We start from the raw sequence: 23,881 nt of genomic DNA, 5'->3' as shown, positions 1-23,881 counted from the left end.
TCTCCTCTACTTGGATCTTATGTCCCACATTCAGATATTATGTTGCAAGTGAAAATGGACTTCCAATCAATGGTAACTAAATTACATACCCCACATTCAGAGATGTGCAACTATGTATATAGGTTAAGAGTAATTAATGACCAAAAAAAAAGGTTAAGAGTAATTAAGTACCAACTAATGCTAACTAAATTACATACTAACTTACCAATTACCATGATTTGCCTAATACACCTACCTAATTCCCTCACCTCACATAACTTGATCACAAAAGTAAAATAAACTGAATACAGCCCGGCAGCTAGCAATTTCCAACAATCTGCCTTCTGAAATTTGGTTCAATCCTGAATCATCCTCCAACAGCTTCAAACCAAAAAAACAATCAGAGGCAGTATCTGCCGTAAACCTGTAAGAAGCCGAAAACTACATTAGATCGTTTCCAAACACTAGAAACTTTATGTCTACGTGAGCGTTTGGACATCAAACTGCAAAAATGAACCTGTGATGTCATTGCAAACTAAAACTAATTTTTGTTCGTTAAAAACATCGATGCGGTCATGGTTTCAGCATGACAGACTCGTACAAAAATAATAGGAAGATATACATATATATACACACACCTTGGGCGACATGCGGTCCAAGACCCCAAAATTTTGATTAGGGTCAGTAAAACCAAGAAATTCTTCCAAGTTCGACCCGGAACCGGAGGTGTTAGCATTTTGAATTAACGGTAATTTTCCTGATACACCAGTTCCAACACTGTCAACTTTACCAGGCAATGCTTGTTTAATCTCCCCAACAAACGGACCTACTGGACTTTTGTTTATTGGTCGCGACGATGCTGATTCAGAAACCGTTTCCACAGAAGTCAACATTTCCTTGGTGGAGGTGGAGATGCATGGTTTGGTAGCTTCAAGCCCCACTTTCACACCAGTAAGCACAAACCTTTGGTGACTGGAAACATACGAGTTTACTGTGTGTACGGCAACATCACATTTCCGACAGAGTAAAGCTCGATCCTGCAGACAGAAGAAGTATCCGACCATCTCCTGCAACAGAAAAGGAAATGTAGATTACTTCATGTATCTCAACAATTACAACTTCACATACGTGAACCACCAAAACAGCGGTCCCTTTGCAGAAATCACCAAAAGGGTACTTCATTTTTGAGAGATTGTGTGACTTGTGAGCCTTTTAAACAAAAATCATGGATCAACTCACAAACAAATCATATATGTCAAGTAAAGTTTGCAGATCACTAGAAAGTAATAAAACCCCAGCATGGGTTAATGAACACGTAAAACAATATAACGAGTGTAAAAATATTAATAGTGTTACGAGTTGTGTAAACTACCAAACTGTATAAGTGCAAGTGTCAATGACCGAAATTAATTAACATAACGTGATGATATACGGATGGATATCCCTACAGTTCTACCCCAAGTCTCCAACATCTGTACTTCCAATTATAAATACAACTACCAAACTGTGCAAGTGTCAATGACCGAAATTAGTTAACATGATGTAACGTGATGACATACGGATGGATGTCCCTACAGTTCTTCCGCAAATCTCCAACATCTGCACTTCCAAGTATAAATACTCTGGACTCAATTCCTAGCGGACTTGGTAATACTATAGGAAAAACGAATGACGGTAAAGCAAATAGGTAGATAGAGTGTGACCCGAGTCACATCCCACACCACATCAAACATCAAATTTGAAACCACAACTCAACAAGAGAATTTTAATGCGATTTTAATGTTACGTCTCACTTTGTAGCACCGAGTTTTATGTAAAATCTAATAATTGTATGATCTAAACCATTAAATTTTCGAACTATTATGTGACACGTATCATGAAAGAAAATTGTTTTAATTGATCAAAATAGCAAAACAAATCTTTATCTCAATCAATTACAACAAACCACTTTCACATAGAAGAATAAACAAAGTTAGTATGAACTTATTTTCTTCAACACATTGATAATCTATTATAAACTACTTTAATTTATCACGGTAGTATTTTAAATTTGGATGAAGAGGCAGATCAACAACCTTCAAACTTGGTTGAGGGGCTGGACACACTGCTCTTAACCCAATTGGGCGAACCCATGTTTGAGAATATAATGATTTTCTTAAAGACTATTTTATTCTAATCTATTATAATTTAGTGCGACAGCGATTCGAACTCGGCCGGTCTGACCCGGATCAACCAGGTTAATTCATGTTAACCAATGTAAGCACAACCAACAAACCCAACATTTACTTTGGAATTTTAAACACAAAATAATGAAAGGAATGAAATGAGAGAGAATTTCAAGGATCTTCCAATCATATATGTTAATCGTATGACCAGTTTTTATTAGGTACTGTTTATATTTAATTTTAAATAAAGAAATTTACAATGATTTTTTACTTGCACGATGTATGATGAATGAATGTGATTGGAAAATTTTCACGATCCCCACAAAGAAGAACGTGCAAAGATCCTCCGGGGAATGAAATTTCACAAAAATATCTAACTTTTCCTCCATAGTACATGAAATGGTCTGAAAAATCAATAGTTAAATTTTGTGTAGATCGAATGAATCTTTGCAACGTTTAAATATTATATAAAATATGTAATACTGAGTTAGACGTAGCAACTTATTGCTACTGCCTAAGACGTAGCATCTAACCTCAAAATATCATAAAAAAGTCACAATCTTTGAATGAATATAAGAGCAAGAAAAAGTTGAAAGTTGAAACTAGGAGTTCGTTCAGACCTGGCAAATATCGCACTTGGGCATGGGAGAGGAAGAGGAAGAGAGAGGGACTCTCTGGTGCTTGCTGGCCAGTTTGTTGGCGGCGTGGATCTTCTGGTCGCACGCCCAGCACAACGCCGCCTCGTCCGCGCAGCACAGCACCTTGGCCTCCGCCACCTCGCACGCATTGCACAGTATCTTCATCTCTCTCTACAAAAAACCGAAGCCTTTTGGGAAAAGCGTATAGTGGCTTTCTGTACGGCGGAGCTTTTGAGGGAAAAGACTGAGAGTTTTGAGAGCAGAAATGCACGAAGAAAAGATGGCGATGTGGGTTTAAGAAGGCAAACCGACTATTGGTTGTTTCACTAACATCCACTATGCCGATGTGGAATATCGACACGTGCTCTTTTATTGAGCGGCCCGTGCCACGCATGCGCGCCCGACCGTACACACGAGATAAGGTTCTCTATGTCGGCGGCGCTAGCATCTACCATGTTAGTAACGAGTGTGAGAATATCTACTTTGTTTCTTCTCATTCTTCTTCTAAGCAGCCAGCTATCCCTTTCCAATCCTGCTTTAGTCCTCCCCACTTTATTGATAATCCCCACCTACTCTCTCTCTCTCTCCTCTTCCTTCACAACCCAATTCCCAGTTCTTCTTCTCCAAACATGGAACCCATGCTACAGCACCAGCAATCAGCAGGAGCGGCCCGGTTCACTCTGATGAGGCAGTCGTCGCTGGCGCCGGACCGGGACGACTCGGTGACGCCGGAGCCGGTTGACCCTCGCGTGAGGCTCTTGTACATGGCCAACGAGGGCAACTTGGACTCCATTCGGGAGCTCCTCGACTCCGGCATCGATGTCAACTTCACTGACATCGACGGTCGCACCGCCCTCCACGTCGCCGCTTGCCAGGGCCAAACCGACGTCGTTCAGCTCTTGCTCCAAAAAGGCGCCGATGTCGACCCGCGTGACCGCTGGGGCAGCACGGTAACCAAGTTCACTCCAAATTTTGTCACTTTACTACATTCGCGTGTGTGTATGTATATATATGTATGTAAATATATGTTGTATGTATAGGTTGCTAACAGTGTAGTGACTCTGGGAGTGATTTATTCGTTGAACAGCCTTTTGCGGATGCAATGTATTACAAAAACGATGACGTGATCAAACTTTTGGAGGATTACGGCGCCAAGCCTCGGGTAATTAGTTGGTTTTATGTCATCTAATTGTGTTTGGGTGTGCAAAGTTTGCTTCTTTTGTTTCTTACGTTTCTATAATTTGTGGTTCTTGCAAATATTAGATGGCTCCCATGCATGTGCAAAGCGCACGGGAAGTCCCCGAGTATGAGATTAATCCCAATGAAATTGATTCCTCCAGTAGTGTTGAGATAACAAAGGTAAGTCTCATATGGGAAAGGTCTATCACGTCGGCATTGGTGTTTTTTTTTTTTTAGGTCTAATTAAATTCAAGTTCACTATGACACAATGAATTAGTTTACGAGAAAATATTCAGTCGATTAAGTTAAGTATGGCAGTGTAATGGTGATATTGATCTTTGATTGCATATGAAATGTATGTTAGGGAACCTACCGTATTGCATCGTGGCGTGGAATTCAAGTGGCGGTTAAAATGCTTGGGGAGAAAGTATTCGCTGATGAAGATAAAGTGTAAGTTTGTCTTTATGATAAACTTTTGTGTGAAATTTTATCTCTACTTTACTTTTGTTGTAATTTAGATAATGAATTAAAAGGTCTCGAGTCTTTCTTTTCGGCTGGAGTTTTAATTGGCTTATTGAAATATCAGAAATGCATTCAGGGATGAGCTTGCTTTACTTCAGAAAATACGACATCCAAATGTTGTCCAATTTTTGGGTGCTGTAACACAAAGCTGTCCAATGATGATTGTCACAGAATATCTAACCAAGGTTAACTGAAACATGTGAAAATTTTGCTTTATGTCTTCCTTTTAATATCATCGTCCATTCCTAAGTCTTCCACAGTTCATTATTATGCATCTGCGTATTTGATGTTGATTTGTTATAATTTGGATAAGAGATTCTTTAGTACCAAGTGAAAGCCAAACGATAGACTAGCATACAATTTGGCCTAAGGGTGGGCATAAAAATCGCCAAATCGGAAAACCAAATCGAACCGTGACAAAAAAAATCAGAAAAAACCGCGTTGATAAAAAAAGTCAAAACCGGAACAAAAATCAAACCGAATTATTTCAAACGGTTCCAGTTCTGGTTTGGAAATATTAAGAATCAGAAGAACCGAACTGAACCACTTTTAATATAAATTATTGTTTTATTATTATTTTTATATAAATAAGACATTTTCCAAGAAGACCATGTGCATAAGCCCAATATTTTTCTTCACTTCTCTCCCCCTCCTTTGTTGTTTTATCACTTTTCTCCCCCTACATTATTTTTCTCCATTCTTTTCCAATATATTATGCATTATATACATTTTAGTTTTAGTTTAAGATTTATATTTTGGTATTGGTATGAGCTTTTCTATCTTTTGATTTATATTTATATGCACACTTTCTATCTTCCAGTCACAAATCTTGTAGATCTAGTAGTGGAAACTCAAATTTACTTGAATTTGTGGTTGAAATTTATGTTTGGTATTAGAAGTAGAAAATTAGAAGAAAAAAAAAACATATATATAATTTTGGTTAGAACCGTAAACCTATATGAACCAAACTGGAACCGTCATGAACCAAACTGTACGGTTTTAGTAATAAATTTAAGCAGAACCGAACCGTTGAAAATTTTCAATTCTAGTTTCATTTTAAGGGTGGAATCGGGTCGAACTGGATCGTGCCCACCCCTAATTTGGCCCTTTAGCCAAAAAGTGTGATTTTTGGTGGCTGACTTGGAGTTTTAAATGCCGAAATTGTTGGATTGCATTGAGGTTACAATAAGAGAAATCGAATAAATGGGCCATTGACACGCTGCAGCCTGTAGGCACACATGATGAGACAAATGTATTATGTGTTTGTTTAGTGTCATACACTATTTTTAAAAGATTCAACATATTTGTTGGATTTCTTTTTCATCTGAGCTTTTATTTTTACTGTTTCAGGGAGATTTTCGCGCATATCTTAAAAGGAAAGGTGCATTAAGACCAAAATCAGCATTAAAGTTTTCGCTTGACATTGCTAGGTCAGTCAAGTTGCTTGTACTCTGAATTTGTTAATTTTCTGTGGTGAATGTTGAAATGGTATCAGGCTTTATGTTTTAGGTTGATTAACAACAAAGATTGAAGTTTTAAACCAGAAAATCTATGCAAAGAAAGAAGAACACTGAGAAAATGAGAATGTTCAGTATTTGTTCTATATGAAAAACTCCGAGAATACAGGCCTATATTCATCTAATCAGTCAAATGCTCAGATCCTATTTTTCAGGGAGCAATGACTAATCTCCAGCCATTTAGACCATCGGAGGCTACCATTCTTCCACTTGGAGGAGGATCGGATAACACATTACATCCCAAACTGTTAAGAATAACAACTATGTAGGTTAGGAAATAAAACTAGCTGGTACAAGTTTAAAGCTAACGACTATTTCTAAAAAAGGCAAGTTCTTTATCTCTTCGAATTCTTCATTCTCTTCACTTTCAATTTGCAGGATTGTCATCTGCAGGTTGATTTAAGCTTAGTATGCAGCTTAATTCTCAATAGCCTCTCCTAAGCTGCTTACTGGCTTAACTCTAAGCCTCAATCTCAATTGATTAAATCTGTCCTTTGGCAAAACCTTTGTAAAAATGTCTACAAGTTGTTCTTCACTTCTGCAGAATTGCAAATCAATCATACCATCTTGCAAAGTTTCCCTTATGAAATGATACCTTCTGTTTATATGTCTAGTTCTCTGATTAAAAACTGGATTCTTAGCCATAGATATAGTTGACATATTATCACATAACAAAGGTGTTGCCTCCGTTTGCATCTCCCCAAAATCATCAAGAACAAACCTTAACCAAATGGACTGTGTTGTTGCCTCAGATGCTGCGACATACTCAGCTTCAACAGTTGATAGTGCAACTGTGTTTTGTTTCACAGATGCCCAAGAAAATGCTCCACTTCCAAAGCTAAATGCATAACCAGAGGTGCTTCTGCTATCATCTTCACTTCCTGCCCAATCTGCATCACAGAATCCAATGAGAATTATAAACTTGTCCTTAACATACTTAATGCCATAGTTGAAGGTCCCTTGAACATATCTTAGCACCCTTCGTGCAACCTCTAGATGCTTCTTGGTAGGACTATTCATGAACCTTGATAGCAAACTTGCAGCAACATTAGATCATGTCTAGTTGCTGTTAAATACAGTAAAATTCCCACTAATTTTCTGTAAAGTTCTTTATCAGCCAATTCATTCCCATCCACTTTCTTAAGCTTTTCTCCAATGGGCAAGGGAATGGATACTGGTTTGCAGTCTTCAAGTCCAAATTTCACAAGTAGAGACTTGGCATACTTACTTTGACGGATGAATACTCCTTGATCAATTTGTAGTATCCCCATGCCCAAGAAATGATGTAGAAGTCCAAGATCTGACATTTCATATCTCTGCATCATCTATCTTTTGAACTCAGTAAGCATCTTCACACTGCTTCCAGTGTTGACAATGTCATCAACATATATTGAGACAATTATCAAACCTCCTTCATTATCAGATCTTGTATACAATGTGGCTTCACTTGTGTTTCTTTTGAACCTGCACAGAGAGAGATATGCATCAATCTCACTGTACCAGGCTTTAGGTGCTTGTTTAAGTCCATATAATGCCTTTCTTAACTTGTAGACCTTGTGACCTGCATTTTTTAACTCAAAACCTTCAGGTTGTTCAACATGCACTTCTTCATCAAGCACACCATTTAGGAATGCTGACTTAACATCCAACTTAAATAACTTTCAACCCTTTTAGTGCTACAAGAGCAATGAGAGTTCAAATTGTGTCTAACCTTGCCACTGGTGCAAAGGTTTCATTGTGGTCAATCCCAGGTTTCTGTGCATACCCTTTGGCTACAAGCTTGGCCTTATTTTTTTGAATTGTTCCATCCAGGTTAAGCTTAGTCTTAAACACCCATTTCACACCTATAACAGGTTTATCAACTGGCCTTTCAACAAGTTCCCAAGTATTGTTCTTTTCAATCATTTCTAACTCTGCATTCATAGCTTCTTACCAAGCTATATCACTTGCTGCTTCTTGATAGCTCTCTGGTTCTATAATGCACATGTGACACCTCGCATATATATCTTCCAGAGTTCTCAACTTCACTGGAGTGGAGCTAGGTGTAGAGCCTTGGCTGTGACTTCCACCATTATCCGCAACTGACTCATCAACAGTAGTGTTTAAATGAGAACCTCCAACATTATCAAACTGGGTTACATCAGTTTGTTCTTCACTAACTTCATCTTCTGTTCCATTCCCTTCAAGATTGAAAGGTATTGAGATAGACTGCATTTGGTTACTTTCCTAATTCCATGACTTGTTTTCACTGAAAATCACACTCATTGAGAGTACAATTTTCTTATATTGCAGATCATACACTATATATCCTTTTTCACAGCTTCAATATCCCATGAAGACCCCATTTTTGGTTTTGTCATCAAATTTATGCCTCAAAGGTGATGAGACATAAGTATAGCAAATACAACCAAATACTTTCAGATGCTTAATTTCAGGCTTCCTACCGGTGAAGCTTCAAAATGTGTTTTGACTAACATAGATGTTGTAAAACATCTATTTTGAAGGTAAACAATTGTCATAGCTTCTGCCCAGAAAATCACAGGAATTCCTTTCTCAATCATCATGGACCTTGCCATCTCATCAATTGTTATATTTCTTCTCTCAGCAACTCCATTTTGCCGAGGAGAGTAGGCAATAGTCAGTTGTCTCTCCATTCCCATCCTTGCACAGTAATCCAGAAACTCATGTGAGGTGTATTCATCACCTCTATCACTCCTTAGCTTCTTCAAACTGAAACCACTTTGCAGTTCAACAAAAGCTTTGAATTTCTTGAACACATTAAAGGTATCAAACTTATTTTTGAGAAAGTTTACCCAACACATTCCTGAGAAATCATCAATGAATGTGATGAAATACTTATTCCTTCCAATGGACTCATTTTGCATTGGTCCACACAAATCTGTGTGTACCAATTCACGTGGATAGCTTGCTCTCCACACTTTTTCTTTGTCAAATGGTTATCTGTGATATTTCCCTAAAACACAACCTTCACACACATCTTCCATTTCTGTCAGAACAGGTAATCCCAGTACCATTTCCTTCTGCTACATCTTCTTCATGCTAGCAAAATTCAAGTGTCCAAGCCTTCTGTGCAGATCCAGGCGTCTTCAATTACTGATGTTTTTCTTGCTGCAAGTGTTATAGATTCTAGTGAAAGAGGAACACATCGATTTCCTGCCATGATCACTTTTGCTACAACATTGTTGAGGCTTCTATCATCAAGGATAACTGCCATATTACCCCCAAATAGAACATCGTATCCATGCTCCATTATCTGGCCTACACTTAGTAAATTCTCATCCAAACCTAGAACCAGCAACACTTCATTTATATATATTTTCCCACGCTGAGTTTCAACCACTAGAATGCCTTTTCCAATTGCTTGTATAAGATCTCCAGTGCCCATTTTAACTTTACAAGTTACAGATTTGTCAATGTTTATTAACACAGACTCTTGAGATGTCATGTGGTTGCTGCAGGCACTGTCCACAAACCATACATTTCTATCTTGCATAATTGAAGAGTGACAAGCATAGAACATGGTTCTTGTGGTTACTTTTTCTTCCTTTGCACAGTTGGCTACTTGCTTGTAAATATCACCTCTTTTGCATCTGCACAAACCAAAATGATATTTCTGACAAACTTGACACTGTGGTTTCACACCACTTTGACTACTACTCCCTTGCTTGTTCTGTGAATTGAACCTATTATTCCAATTTCCTCCATAATTGTTGTTCCAGCTTGAGCCATTGTTGTTGTTCAAGTTTCCACTTTAAGATCAATTTGATCCCTTTTTGTATTGTCCCTGCCACTTTTGATTTGGCCTACTTTGTGAACCTTTGTAGGTACCAGTGGCTTAGTTATTGCCAACTCTGAGACTACTAAAGGCTCTCTCAGTTCCTGTCAATTTATCCCTTTCATCATGCAAGTCTTTCATTTTATCATAAACCTTGACAGATGCAATAACTTCTTCAACTCTAATAGTATCCAGATCTTGAGTTTCCTCAATAATAGACACAATGGAATTATACCTTCTACTTAGACTCATCAATAGTTTTTGCACAATCCTTTTTTCATGCACATCTTCAGCAAGTGATTTCAGATTATTCACAATTCCAAAAAACCTAGCCAAATAGTCATCTAGGTTTTCAACATCTTTCATTCTCATATACTCAAAATCTGCCCTAACTGCTTGAAGTTTTACAACTCGTACCTTTTTATCTTCTCTGAACTCTCTTCTCAGAATATCCCAAGCCCATTTTGCAGTCTTTTCGTTTCTGATGCGAGGGAAAAGCTCATCAGTTATCGCTCCTTGGATGAGACTCAGCGCCTTGGCATTTTTTATTTTGTCTTCTCTGAGGATGGTGGGTGCTTCCATTGGAACTTGTTCAGCCTCACTTTCTTTATCTTCAGAGCATTCTTCCTCCTCGAGAATCGGCTGCGGTTGTACTCCGATCTCTACTACATCTCATAGATCATGTGCTATAAGGATAGTCTCCATTTTGACAGCCCAAAAAGCGTAGTCTGCACCATCAAACTGTGGAGTTCATAAATCTCCACTTGAAGAACCTGATCCCACCATTTCTTAGTGAATATCAGTGAACCAACTAATAAAGGAACCATATTTATCCCTTTTGGGAATTTTTCAGGAAGAACCTCTCTCACAGTTTACGCCCCTCTTTGGAATCAGACCTAAATATCTGATACCGTGTTGAAATGGTATCAGGCTTTATGTTTTAGGTTGATTAACAAACAAAGATTGAAACTTTAAACCAGAAAATCTATACAGAGAAAGAAGAACTTTGAGAAAATGAGAATGTTCAATATTTTTTCTATATGGAAAACTCAGAGAATACAAGCCTATATTCATCTAATCAGTCAAATGCTCAGATCCTATTTTTCAGGGAGCAAGGACTCATCTCTAGCCATTCAGGCCATTAGAGGCTACGATCTTTCCACTTGGAGGAGGATCAGATAACACAGTACATCCCAAACAGATAAGAATAACAGCTGTGTAGGTTTCTAAAACAGGAAATAAAACTAGTAGTTACAAGTTTAAATCTAACGGCTATTTCTAAAATAGGCAAGTTCTTCATCTCTTCGAATTCTTCATTCTCTTCACTTTCAATCTGCATGATTGTCATCTGCAGGTTGATTTAAGCTTAGTATGCAGCTTAATTCTCAACAATGAACATCACAAATGCCTTATCTTGACATGGCATTTGAAATTTCCACATTGTATCATCGATTTGGAGTTTGATTACCTTTCTTGTGAGGAACTTGAGGTGTACTCTTTGAATAATATCTCGCAAATGTAATTTCTTTATTATTCTGAAATAGGTTATCTGACTTGAAAGATATCATCCCAAGTTCCTGGATTTCCTTTATTTGACACTAGTGCGGGACAAACTTTTCGAAGTTGCCAGCAGTTGAAAAATCATAAGGTCAGCTGCATGGTTGGCATTACCTCTGAGGATTACAGTCCATATGGACACATCCCATTGAAATTGTGAATTCTAGATCCCTGTAGGACTAAAGAATTTCTGGGGAGGGAATTCAATAATGGTTAAATCATTGAATGGGTGTGAAAACCTAGTTGATTAGTTTTGGTGTTACCATTTATTTACTGGTGTCATGCTTATCTTTGTGTTGATCAACGTAAACAGTTTTTAAATAAAGTTTTGTGTTTTGGAAATCATAGTGGTGGGAGGTGGATGATTGCTACCTGTTGTAGCCAATTATTCATTGTATGTGTTCTCTTATCTTAATGAGCACTGTACTGAATTACAATTCAGGGGGATGAATTACCTGCATGAGCATAAACCTGAAGCAATAATTCATCGAGACCTGGAGCCCTCGTATGCTCTCGCACTCTCTCTCTCTCTTTCTATGTATTATTGTTGTTACTTTTACTAGTAGAGAAATAGATGTATACCGACACGATCTCTATCTAATCTGACTCATAGATAAGCGATTGTAGATTTATCATCTTAGCTCAGCATGTAAGCATTGTACTTAAATGTTGCGTGAATCATGCACTATCAATAACTAAATGATTGAAACTTTTGATCGTTTCTTAATTGTTCGTGAGTAAGATAACAGAAACATATTGCGGGATGATTCTGGGCATCTAAAAGTTGCAGACTTTGGGGTGAGCAAGCTACTGAAAGTTGCAAATACAGTTAAAGAAGACAGACCTGTGACTAGTCAAGAGTCTCAAGATACTTGTATGTTGCTTGCTTTTTTGAAAGTTCTCATCCTTCATTTCTTTGATCAATGCTATATTGTGTGTAAACCTACAGAGCCATCTGATATATATGCGTGTAAAACACTCACTGAAACATGTCTTCCTGTTGCTGATATAATTCTAATGAACAGGGAGATATGTGGCTCCTGAGGTATACAGAAATGAAGAGTACGATACCAAAGTGGATGTTTTTTCATTTGCTTTGATTTTGCAAGAGGTACTATCTCTCTCTCTCCCCCCTCCCCCAAATAGGGTAAACAGTATTGCAGTAACTACATATAGACACGATGTTAAGGGCATTTCTCCATACATTATCTTCTTTTAATATGCTTTTGTCTTTTATTCATACGTGTATATTTATGTTTGTACATTCATGCCAATGTCCAGCTTTTGAACTTTGTATTGTTGTATATTGGAATGAACTTCTTTTATGTGCCGTATACACTTTTTGGAAATTTTCATGGTTTTGAATGTCATGTGTGAATCCAACACTCAGTTGAATGGATTTGTATAAATGTTTTCTAGCTGAGAGGTGGTTTATTCTTGATGATCTGAGAAAAAGTTTTAATGGTTGAAAAAAATGTTTACGTGTATTTTTCAGATGATTGAAGGTTGTGTACCATTTTCTAAAAAGCCAGAAAATGAGGTTCCTAAAGCATATGTTGCAAATGAGCGCCCACCATTTAGAGTGCCACCAAAGCGTTATGCACACGGATTGAAGGAGTAAGTTGTTTGCAAACCTTTGATCTTCTGCTGTACATATGAAGTGTAATTTTCCTTTACACGTACTTATAGAGCCAATCTTTTGTTCGTAATAATGATGTATTATGGGCCCAAAGAGTTACTGTCGTATTGGAGACAAGTTTTTTAACACGTCTCCTAGACAATTTTGGCTCCTTAATTTTCAAACCAAAGGAGCAATCCTGATAGGAAAAGTTTTGTAGTTTCCTTCTCTCTTCCAACAAAATGGTTATATTGTAAATCTCCAAATTTTCTCGAGAATGCCTTGTTGCGATGCTTGAAATTCTCTTCTATGGGGGTAATTCCCTGTTAAGAATGCTTAATTTAAGTTTGTATACTTTGTGTGCAGGTTAATTGAGGAATGTTGGAGTGAGGACCCATCCGAGAGACCATCATTCAAGCAAATAATTAAGAGGTTGCATGACATTAATAACCAGTTTGCTTGGAAAAGACACTGGAAGGTGCAATTCTCTCTCTGCTTTAATAAGCTCGTTTTTTTTTCTGATTACCTTTCCTACATCTTCTGGAATTATTTCTTGTTGGCACACAGTGCAGAAAAGTTATTCTTGTGTATATATTGACCATTGAGTCACGTGCAAGTTAATTTGCTATGATAGTAAATACATTTCCGTAATATCGTGTATTTCGCACAGGTCACGCCACTTACATGTCTCCAGAATCTCGAGGCCATGTTGAAGAAAGATCGGACAAGTCCAAGCAGCCGTCCATCTTCCTGCTCTACAATGAGATGAGCAACTACTGTCGTATTTCATGCAGGAATTAAGCTCCTTTTTGGCCCGAACAATTGAGCTTTTTTCTAGTAGAGTATGGTTGTGAGCCGAGAGATGCTGTTACAGTTGCACCTACCGATTCTTGCATAAAGCATTTGTAGAGTTTCTCCGAACCCTCTATCTTTTTTCTTCTTATTAACAATCATATTGAAATCCCATGTTTTGTTTGCTCTTTGGAAAATTTTCCCTTGGTTTTTAAGGTTTATTCGATGTTTACTCTCCTGATGAGACGAAACTTGAAGCCTTCGGACACGTCGTTGGAAGACAAGTTATATTTTCGCATGTGCATGTGCTTGCTTATGGTTTTTCTCTTGTGATTTAAACAACTGTAATGCCCAAAGTCGTTGGACTAGAAATCCAGAGACATTTGGGAGGAGACTTGCAGCTATAACATTGCAAGCTAAACAAACTAAACAATATTGTCCAGATAAATACATCTGTCGATTCAAAAAGGACCTAAATTGTACATGGTATTCGGGCAAAGATTTCTCAGGAGAAGGTTCCTCGGACCTCAGCACAGCTTCCTAAGGGATTGACACTTTGGATGTGTAATTGGGCTCTTACTTGTTGATGTGCTACAATAAGAGCTTAGAGTTAGTTTTGAGAGGTGTCTTCGTGGGGCCTTAGGTGTAGGCCTTGAGGCTCGCAATCAAAACTAACTAAATGCTTAAGCGTGCCACTGTTATCTCAGTATGCAGATGTACAACAAGTGTATTTTAAGTTGATTACTTGCGCCTTAAGTTACTCCAACTTCTTGTTATCAAAAGATTGTCGTGGATGGGTTAAGTTCACATTAAGTTCTTTTTCTTGCCTTGTAAATAAGGACTTTTAGTTCATAATCTTGTATGTTCGGATGGAAGCAGTCCAAGGCCTCTTAAGTCATTTGTTTGGTTCCAAATTACTTTTAATGAAAACATATCCATCAAGCTAACCAAATTCAGATGCAAATGAGACTCATAAAATAGAAAAACAAGTAGAAATAACTTGAATACATATTGGAGAATGCATTAAGCAATAGATATACTAATTTAGAAAACAAACAAAGAGCTTCGGGCAAGATTTCACCTTGTCTGGCCAAGTTGAACTTCTTGTAGTCCCTTCTCTTTGAACTTACAAGGTTTATATGCTAAAAAGGGATGAGTGGTAAACAAGTTTACATGAGGGAATCGATACTACAACACTAAGGGAGGTAACATAGCTTTTATACTAGACAAGAGATAGCTTTTTCAGAGAACTATCGTTAAAAATGACTGAATCTGGGTTGATTTTAGCTTTTGAATGCAAATCTGGTTTGAGATCAGAGTTTGTATGTTTGTTTGTTTGATTGGTTAAGTGTCTTTGTCTCTGGAGCCTGATTCCCTTTTATAGACAATTTGGCCTGACTGTTGTAGCTTTTGCTCTTGCCCGAAAGCACTTGGAGGGTAGTGAGTCATTAACTTTTTACTAGCAATGGCACTAGAAAGTGTTCTTTGGCTTATAGTAGGTTAGTCTTCATTACTTGTCATTTCAATTATATATACGTAGCTTGTATCTTGGCTGAGAAGGCTTCAATTTGCTTCTGGTCTTGATGCTGGGCTTTGGGCAAGTCTCCCTTTTAATTGACATCCTTGAGCTTTCCTTCATTCAAGCCCAATATTCAAATATTAACCCAAACACATGGCAATCATACAAATCCACATGTGATTTGTTCTCCACATTGGGATTGGCATGAGAAGCACCGTGAAAGTTTCTCTAGGCCGAAAGCTGGGGAAACTTAGCCCTTAGAATACAGCCTCATCATGCATCTACTCGAAGGGTTGACATAGCACTAAATAAACGCAACTGGGGAAAGGGAATCGGAACACAACGTTGCTTGGTGTTCAAGATAAACACTCTTAACTACTTGCGACAGAAGCTCTTTGCCACGGCTGTGCAAAATACGAACAAACACTTAAGCATCAGTATCACATTGAAGGCACTCACACGAGCACAAGAACTCTCAAAGTCGCATTGAACGAAAACAAGTGAAGAAGGTAAGATAATATTTGGAAAACTTTGAGGATTCCTTAATCGGATGCAGTTTAGGGTACCTCTCCAAGATTAAATAGTGGCTTTTGCTCTTGCACTGTAAACTATCTCAGTTGTTTTCCTGGTATTTTCTTCCTACAGGTGTTCCAAGTGTATGGTATTACCGCTGCCCTCATTTCCTTTTCTATCGGTATCCTTGCTACGATATTTGTTCTAGATGGCATCCTCATTCTCAACCTCCTCATCTTTGTTTCCCGGCCACTATTATCATTGCTACGATATTCTTTCTGGCTGACATTATCCTCAACCTCCTTGTCGTGTTCACTGGCAAACCTTAGGGTGCACCTTAATCTTGATGGGATGGAAACCAGATATATACAAGCCTTCCAAGCTTTTCACACGCGGAAAAAGCTACATAAACTATTCCATATCTGAAAGATTTTGAGAGATCGGTGTGAAGACGGTCCAGAGTCATGCCCTGGCACTTGTGAATGCTTGAAGCCCAAGCCAGTGTGAAAGTTGCTGCTCTCTTTGAGCAACTACTGGATCTCCTTCTGTCACATCCCATGTTTTTGTTTTAATCACCTTTGTCATCCCCAAATCAAATTTAACTACTGGTAGCAGCCCAGCATCGCATATGCTCATCACTCCCACATCTTTGGTCTTAAGAAATGCCATAGCAGTACCAGTTGCACCATTCACCTGGCCACGCTGAGTGTTCAAAATTTTTAGCAGCATCACCCTTGCAACTTTGCATAAGGCAATTTGTTTAGGCGCAATCACCTGTTCTAGCTGCCTCTTCCAAGGACCTGTGCCTGCTATCAACCGCAGTATAAACAAGAAGTTCATTACTCAAGCTCTCCAGTCTACTTGCATTCACTCTATTTACGTCTTGAACCCTTGGCTAGGATTGTACTGCAGAAGGATCTGACTCGGAATCTGCGCAAGAATCTTCTAAAAACTTGAAGTCTTCAGGATCAATCTCCCCTGAAGTATCTTGATTAGTCAAGGGTCTGACTGCCGAAAATTAACTTGTAAAATTAAAACTAGAATCCCAACAGTCTGCTTCAAATGCAAATTCTTTACCCTCCGAATTCCACTCACTTTATACGGGTGGTAACTGAAAGAAATCCCCACCCACAACAGGTTGCATTCCACCCCACATTTCATCAACTTGTCGTATTTTTTTTTGCAATGTATTCAAGACTATCAAACCTCCGCGTCAACCATGCTAACCTCATCTATGACCAACACTTCGGCTTTCAACCACCTCCTACAAGCCTCCTTGTTCACGAGAACCCTACTCAGCAAAGTTATCCTATCAGCATTGCCACATCCAATACCAGCGAAAGAGTGAAGGGTCTGCCCACGGATAGCACAAGCCGCAGCACCGGTAGGTGCAGTGACAAAAACCTTCGAAGGCGTATGACATCTTGTCGATGATGATGTGCTTAACCAACATCGTTTCTCTGGTCCCCGCGGAACCGGTAATGGACACAGATTTCCCCTCAGAAATGGCAGATATGACTTGTTTCTGGTGGTGGTGGTCAGTCCACTTAACTCTAGGAGTTTCGGGTTTGTATCTGAGGTTGTATGTATCCTGAACCCAATTAATGCTTTTTCCACTAGTTTTGGTACTAAAATTTCTCTGCGTAGAAAATGCATGGCAATAAACTTCACACATAGCATTTTTTCCACTCAAAATCGTTTCTCCTCAGGCTTTTGTCTAAAAACGCTTCTTTTTCCTAAAATACACGCATTTAGCAACACTAACAGACGCAACAGTTTATCTGAAAAACAAGGAAAGATTGGAACTTTACTTTCACATAGTGCTCTGAAAACGGACTGGGAGAAATATAAGGACTTTCCGGCCAAACCCAAAAGTCACTATCTCGATTCTCCAACACTTATCTATGAGACTGAGAGTCTTATTTGAATTGGAAAACTGATGAAGTTGAACGCTTCTGGTTGAGGGTGACCGGGCTTGGGCTAGTTCTCTTCTTTTTAGGCCTTTTGAGCTTCGTGGGCAGGCTATGTTAATTTGGGCTTCATGAGCTACCTAGAGTTAGATTTGAAATTTTCTCATGTCATTGGTTTTAAGTTCTCTTGCTATTATGATTAATTATTTAATGGATATGAGAGATTAGATACCAAATATGTATATGGAAAAGAAGGGAGAGTGATTTCCAAACTCTCCTTTTCTCATGGTGCACTTTTTAGAGCATTTTTGTTTTTCTAGTTTTTGAATTGAATAAAGTGAATGCGAATTGAGAAACAAAAACATGAGGATTAAATAAATATAAATTGGGCAAAAAAATAAAGCTCATGAATTGAAAATATTGGATCTAAAAGTTATATAAATGGAGAACTTACAATTGGTTACGCAGTCAAGCATGAAGCCATCAAGGGACCTCTTATATATTGAAATCTAATTAAACTGAGAGGCAAGGGGTTTATAGCCCAAATGCTTTAGAACATTTATTCTTGCACCCAAACAGCTTACCAAGCAGACATGTTGATAATTTAATTGTGTGGTTCTAATGAACTTTAGAAATTAATCAACTGGGAGCGTTAGGAAGATTTAAATCTCAGCTTTTATAGCATTCTAATTTTGATTAATTAGATAGGAAAAAAAAAGTTTTAAATCTATATATGGTGGATAACTGGATATTAGGGAACTGGTTCCTCCAAATTATAAACCCTAGATAGCCAAAGCAAGCATTAAGCATGCATACAGGTAACACCCGGTTTTTGTTGTTTGTTTCTGTAAGTGCAATATATATGATATATCAAAACATATAAAAATATATCTGAGATGGAGAATCCGTTTAGCAATTACTAACGAGTTATTATATGTAGTAAATTATGAGCTGCTGATCCTGTTGCAGCAGCAGACTCTCCGTCTGTGTTTGTGTGTGTATATATATGAGTAATATATAAATGTGTATATATATTTGTATGTGAGAGAAAGAGAGATCTAGGGAGAGAGATAGAGACTGTGACGTATGAAGAAAAGAAGGTAAGGAAACGTCCATTAAGGTGAGACCGAAAATGACCGAACAAAAATTACAGAAACGAAAAAGGTGAAAATTAGTACACTGACTTAGTTGCATTGCATGCACTGATGACTGATCACCTGGCACTGCACAAGATATATATATGTCATCGTCTACTCGGATTCTGTCCCTCCTCTTTCTATCCTCTTTTATCCTCTTCTCTCACATTCTCTATATTGTCTTTCTCATTTTATAAAAAATTAATATAAGATGTTAACATGAATTAACCGTAACCGTTCGAATAGAAGGAAAAGGAAGGGGAAGAGAAAAAAAGATAGATAATTCTACTCCATCATCTACCTGCATATGTACAGTGTACTACTACCGCTTTTAACTTAATTCATGTCCCATGTCTGGAAACCCAAACAGATGGGTCGATACATACCGCGCCCCTTGGACGTTTTAATCTTTCAGAGTTCGCATTAACCTAACTATGATTACATACTGTAATAAGTATTTTAGGGTAACCTACATGTCGTATGTATACTAATAATGACTTTCGGTTGTCAATCTAAACTATTGATAATCTGATTGTTTAGCTAGCTAGGTCTTGTGTTTATACATGCACACATACATGTACATATAGTTAGAACATGCAGGATTGATGAAGCATGCTCAGACAGAACAAATTGAAATGAACTTTGTGGCCGGCAAATTCATGTTGGTTGGAGTTTGGAATTTGGAGTCTTTGGATTATATAATGTGAGAAAATTAATCGATATGGGAATTAGACAGGAGACAAAGGGGCTCGTTGTCTGTGCATGGCCTCAAATTTTTAGCCAAGCGGTGAGCCTTCCAACTTGAGGACCTTCTTCACTTGTTTAAATATTTCCTTGAAATTACCAATTGTTCATTCTCCAAATTTAAAGTCCTAGAGTCTAGAGCAACTCTAAATACTAATCAACTTCAAGTCGATCCCCCTCACTATTAAGTTCCTATATATGGCTTTGCATTTTGTGCGCCTAGCCATGCCACTCAACTTCACGCGCCACTCGGTTCTGGACCATAAAAACAATGATTTGTGACAAAGGAAGTTAGAGGTCGTTTGAGCTGTTTAGGGTAAAATTATCATCATTTCCTCTTAAGTGTGCACATTGAATTTCATTTCAAAAGATGAACAATAGGTCCAAACCCGATCCATGGAGCATAACTGCTCCAAGGAATATCGGTGGGAATTGGATCCTCTCCTGAACTTAGGAGGCTGAGCCTCCTGAGCAAATCACACAGGTTGTTGAAATTTAATCCAACGGCTGCAATTATTATAACTTTTAGAGGAGTTCCCTGTTTGTATCCGTTGGATCAAATTTCAACGGTCTGGATCCTTTGCTCAGGAGGCTCAGCTTCCTAAACTCAGAAGAGGACCCGGTTCCATATCGATGTTCTTCAATGCGCCAATATTCACATCAAGTGATAAAAATTTGCCTGTGGTGCCCTCGTACGACCGCCAACTAACCCCATGTACGATTTTTCGACGCTGGCGCATAGCTTGTCAAATAAGAAAGGTTCAGTTCCCTTTTTTCTTTGCAAGCAAAGTCGGAAAAGCTTCTTCGGCCTATATATAAGTGAAAGGAGAGCTAAGGAAAAAGACGTTCAACTCTATCAACAAGCTGACAAGTGATTTTTCAATCTAGACTATTCTCTACCCAAAAGCTTCCTTGAATTCATTTATCCTTCTCAAGGAATCTTACTTCTAAATTTAAGATGGCTTGATCTTGCCTTCTCCCATGATTCCCCTTCATTTTTAAATGTACGTTTCTTTTTCTTTTTCTTTTTTTTATCTTGAAGAAAGGGCGATAGAATTTCATTCGCAAAAAAAAAAATAAATAAATAATAATAATAATAATAATAAATAATATGACACTCTTCAAACAAGATATCTTAATTTCATTCCTAGCTTGTGTTAGAATTCGGCCTTTTAATTACCGTCATTCAAAGATTTGTACGCTTGCTCTCTATCAATGGGATGATTAAAACCAGTTTTTATTCATTTATATTTTTCTATACTTGCGCATACAACGAACAAAGATGTAAAGTCATTAGCACTCAAGGCATATAAATTAATCTTAACTGAGTCAGCCTCCTCACTCGTGGCACAACTTAATTACTCGCACAAACTATATAGACACACACTAACCCTCATCTCACTGTCTGTTGACATCATCCAACAACGACACACTAGCATATATCTATCTCTCGAGCCTCCTTTTAGCACTGAGAGCAAAGAATCATCAGGGGCAAAATAGTTAAATAGAGAAGCGGCTTAACACATCTAATAGGAACGGAAAGAGGTTCCACCAGAACAATAATTTAAAATATATAGGGTAGCTCAACTCCACATACATGCATGGTCCCTTTATTCTCTTGGCTAAGATTCACACACTCAATATGTCTTATATATGTCATTTAAGCCTAACACGTAAATAACATATATTGAGTGAACATGTACGGTATTGAGACGCATATATATCCTGCTCTAATATAATAAAGAAAATTAAAATTTCACTATGAAACTAATTATAGTACGTAAAATAATCCTTAATTCCTTATAAGCACACATAAAATTCCTTAATTCAAGATTTCAGGTCACTTGCATATTTATTTTATACATACACATAGAGAGAGAGAGAGAGAGAGAGAGAGAGAGAGAGAGAGAGAGAGAGAGAAGGTTTCTTAATAAGATTTGAGATTGTGTTATCTACTCTACACATCATGATAAAAATCAACAAAATCAATTATTCATGTTCATAGTCTTTTACGTTTATCTAGTCAAAGATATCCCCTCTAGAAAGAAATGTAGGTTTCCCATATATTATTGAATATTTTTTTTGTTGTCGGCTGTGAATTTACACCATCAATCAAATTTATTTCATATTGCAGAAAAGCGGCTTATAAATGTTTGCATGCTTTACATTGTCTTGTAAAAAATTGGATCAATTTATATTTAGGATAATGTTAAGAAGGTAAAATTTTTTAAATTAAATTTACAAACTAAATGATGTGGTTGTAGATGATTAATTTATTAACTAAATGTCGACTAACATATTTATTTCTTATTAGTGACATACTATTTAATTTATAAATTTGATTTAAAATTTTAATCTATCTAACATTACTTTCATATTTAGTATATATTTAATCGATCAAAAGTTGATTACTAAGAAGGCAATACTCAATAAATCAATATTTATAAACAAGGGGCGCAGCCCCAAAAGTTGCACCCACTACACGTATGCACCAAACCAATAACACCATCATAAACTTTAAGCTAACAAGTAATCATTTATCCAGATTTGTAATTAGTAAGCTAGTTCCAGTTCTTAGATTCGGTGAGGTAAATATATTAAACAATGATCAACATCATGCATGTGTCAACTAAAATTTTTACAAGTGACGGGAACACCATGACATGTGGTGTTCCCTCACACATTAGGATTTGACATCTTGAATATTTTTCAATTTTATATTTTAATAAATATAAAAAACTAAATCCTAATGTGTGAGGGAACACCACGTGTCATGTTGTTCCCGTCACTTGAAAAAATTTCTCGCTTATATGGGCTAAAAAAGCACACGGTGCAGAAAAGCACACGTATACAACTTTTAAACTGGCTTTAATTATTTGGATAATGGCTCCTAGCCTCCTAGTCCATTTCCAATTCTTGAGTTAAAGTAAAAAAAAATTAATTCAAAAAATTTAGGTTTTAATCTAAAAATAATTTTTCTGCTCGCATTCTTCTGGATTAAAAAATTTTAACCTGAGATTATTAAAGAATAAATTTACGATAATTCTTTTTAAAGTAACTTTTAGAAAAAATAATAAATTATGTAGACTATTCTAATTTAATTTTATGAATATTTTAACTTTAAAATGTTTAAATTCCGATAAATATTGAAAAATCATTAAACTGAGATTATGAAACTTGTTGAATACTATGAAAGAATATGAAATCACATGAAATAAATTTTTTTAATTACTTTAGTTGTTGGATTTAAATTTTGACCGTTAGATCTTCTTTTTACCATTGGATTGATCATATTAGATCTTAATGGTTGGACTCAATGAATTTATAAATATAAAACTTATTTTTGACCCAAGGGTTGGAGCAAGTTAGGGGAGGTTTAGAACCTATAATTTGAGTTTTACTCTAAAAATTGAAGTAGGTCTTATGGAAGAGTTCCTCCTCAAATTACTTGGTGGACTATTTATAAAATTTTGAGTTTGTGATCAGAGTTGCTTATATTATAAATAGCCCTATAAAAATTATTTTCGCAAAAAATCAATGAAAATTAGGATCGACAAGTCAAGCAATTGTATTAAGTAGATAAGCAGTTTGAAATGCTTTTGTCCAATCCGTCTATCTATTTTTATATTGTTCAATGCCTAAAGCTCTTTGCTTTAAAGTGATTTTTTGTAGAGATGATCCTTACATAGTAATTTATAATATGAATGATTCCGATCATAAACATGAAATCTTGTGAGTAAACCATAAAATATTTTAAGGAAGAATTTCTACCCGATCGTTAAGGAGCTAAGTCTTTCTCATTAGGGTATCTCGATAAGGATTAAGGAAAGTTAATTTGTAGGGTCAGGATGTTGATTACCGCATGGCCAATGGCTCTGGGAGTCTAAGGGTTCGTTTGAGATTGTGGTGCTTTAATAAAAAAAAATAAAAAAAAACAACTTATTAAAAAATTCAGAACATTAACTGTGTTTGGGTAAAAAAAAAAAAAATAGAGTATTCTTTTAAAAAACTGCTGTCAATGAAAGTAGAAAAGCATAGTAAAGCAGAAGCAAGGTTTACCATCCTTCTAAAAGAAGTGTTTTATTTTTTTTCAAAGTATAGTAATCAATGCTCATTTAATGAGCTTTTCAAATGGCAAGTATACCTCCACATGTTTTACAAAATTACAATTTTTACTCCTACATTATTGTCATTGATAATTATTATATCACATTAAATACTATATCATTTTCAGTTATTTAACATATCCAAAACAATTTATATAAAAGTTTACTAAATACTCAAACATTTTTTTGA

The 23,881-nt window shown here is 36.9% G+C and overlaps 2 protein-coding genes across 5 annotated transcripts; one reads left to right on the top strand and one right to left on the bottom strand.

Moving 5' to 3' along the window:
* Nucleotides 1-379: 379 nt before the first annotated feature.
* On the bottom strand, nucleotides 380-2,947 carry LOC137740517 (B-box zinc finger protein 22-like). Its single transcript, XM_068480368.1, has 3 exons — nucleotides 2,765-2,947; nucleotides 618-1,046; nucleotides 380-403 (listed from the first exon to the last, which is right to left on the bottom strand). The coding sequence occupies exons 1-3, from the start codon at nucleotides 2,945-2,947 to the stop codon at nucleotides 380-382; spliced, it is 636 nt and encodes a 211-aa protein (XP_068336469.1).
* Nucleotides 2,948-3,294: 347 nt separating this feature from the next.
* On the top strand, nucleotides 3,295-14,580 carry LOC137739859 (serine/threonine-protein kinase 12-like). 4 transcript variants are annotated; one of them, XM_068479586.1, is made up of 12 exons: nucleotides 3,295-3,732; nucleotides 3,870-3,944; nucleotides 4,046-4,141; nucleotides 4,326-4,411; nucleotides 4,560-4,668; nucleotides 5,834-5,913; nucleotides 11,796-11,858; nucleotides 12,103-12,227; nucleotides 12,379-12,464; nucleotides 12,849-12,970; nucleotides 13,338-13,449; nucleotides 13,642-14,580. In XM_068479586.1, exons 1-12 carry the CDS (start codon nucleotides 3,412-3,414, stop codon nucleotides 13,738-13,740), a joined length of 1,374 nt encoding a protein of 457 aa, XP_068335687.1. In that variant the 5' UTR covers nucleotides 3,295-3,411; the 3' UTR covers nucleotides 13,741-14,580. The 4 variants fall into 4 exon arrangements, with proteins under 4 accessions (XP_068335687.1, XP_068335686.1, XP_068335689.1 ...); XM_068479585.1 differs by having other exon boundaries at nucleotides 4,548-4,668; XM_068479588.1 differs by lacking the exon at nucleotides 4,046-4,141.
* Nucleotides 14,581-23,881: the final 9,301 nt, after the last annotated feature.

The sequence above is a fragment of the Pyrus communis genome, chromosome 7, assembly GCF_963583255.1.
Source record: "Pyrus communis chromosome 7, drPyrComm1.1, whole genome shotgun sequence".
Classification (NCBI taxonomy): domain Eukaryota; kingdom Viridiplantae; phylum Streptophyta; class Magnoliopsida; order Rosales; family Rosaceae; genus Pyrus; species Pyrus communis.
The sequence above is the reverse complement of the archived record's forward strand: the minus strand, read 5'-3'. Positions and strand labels throughout refer to the sequence as shown.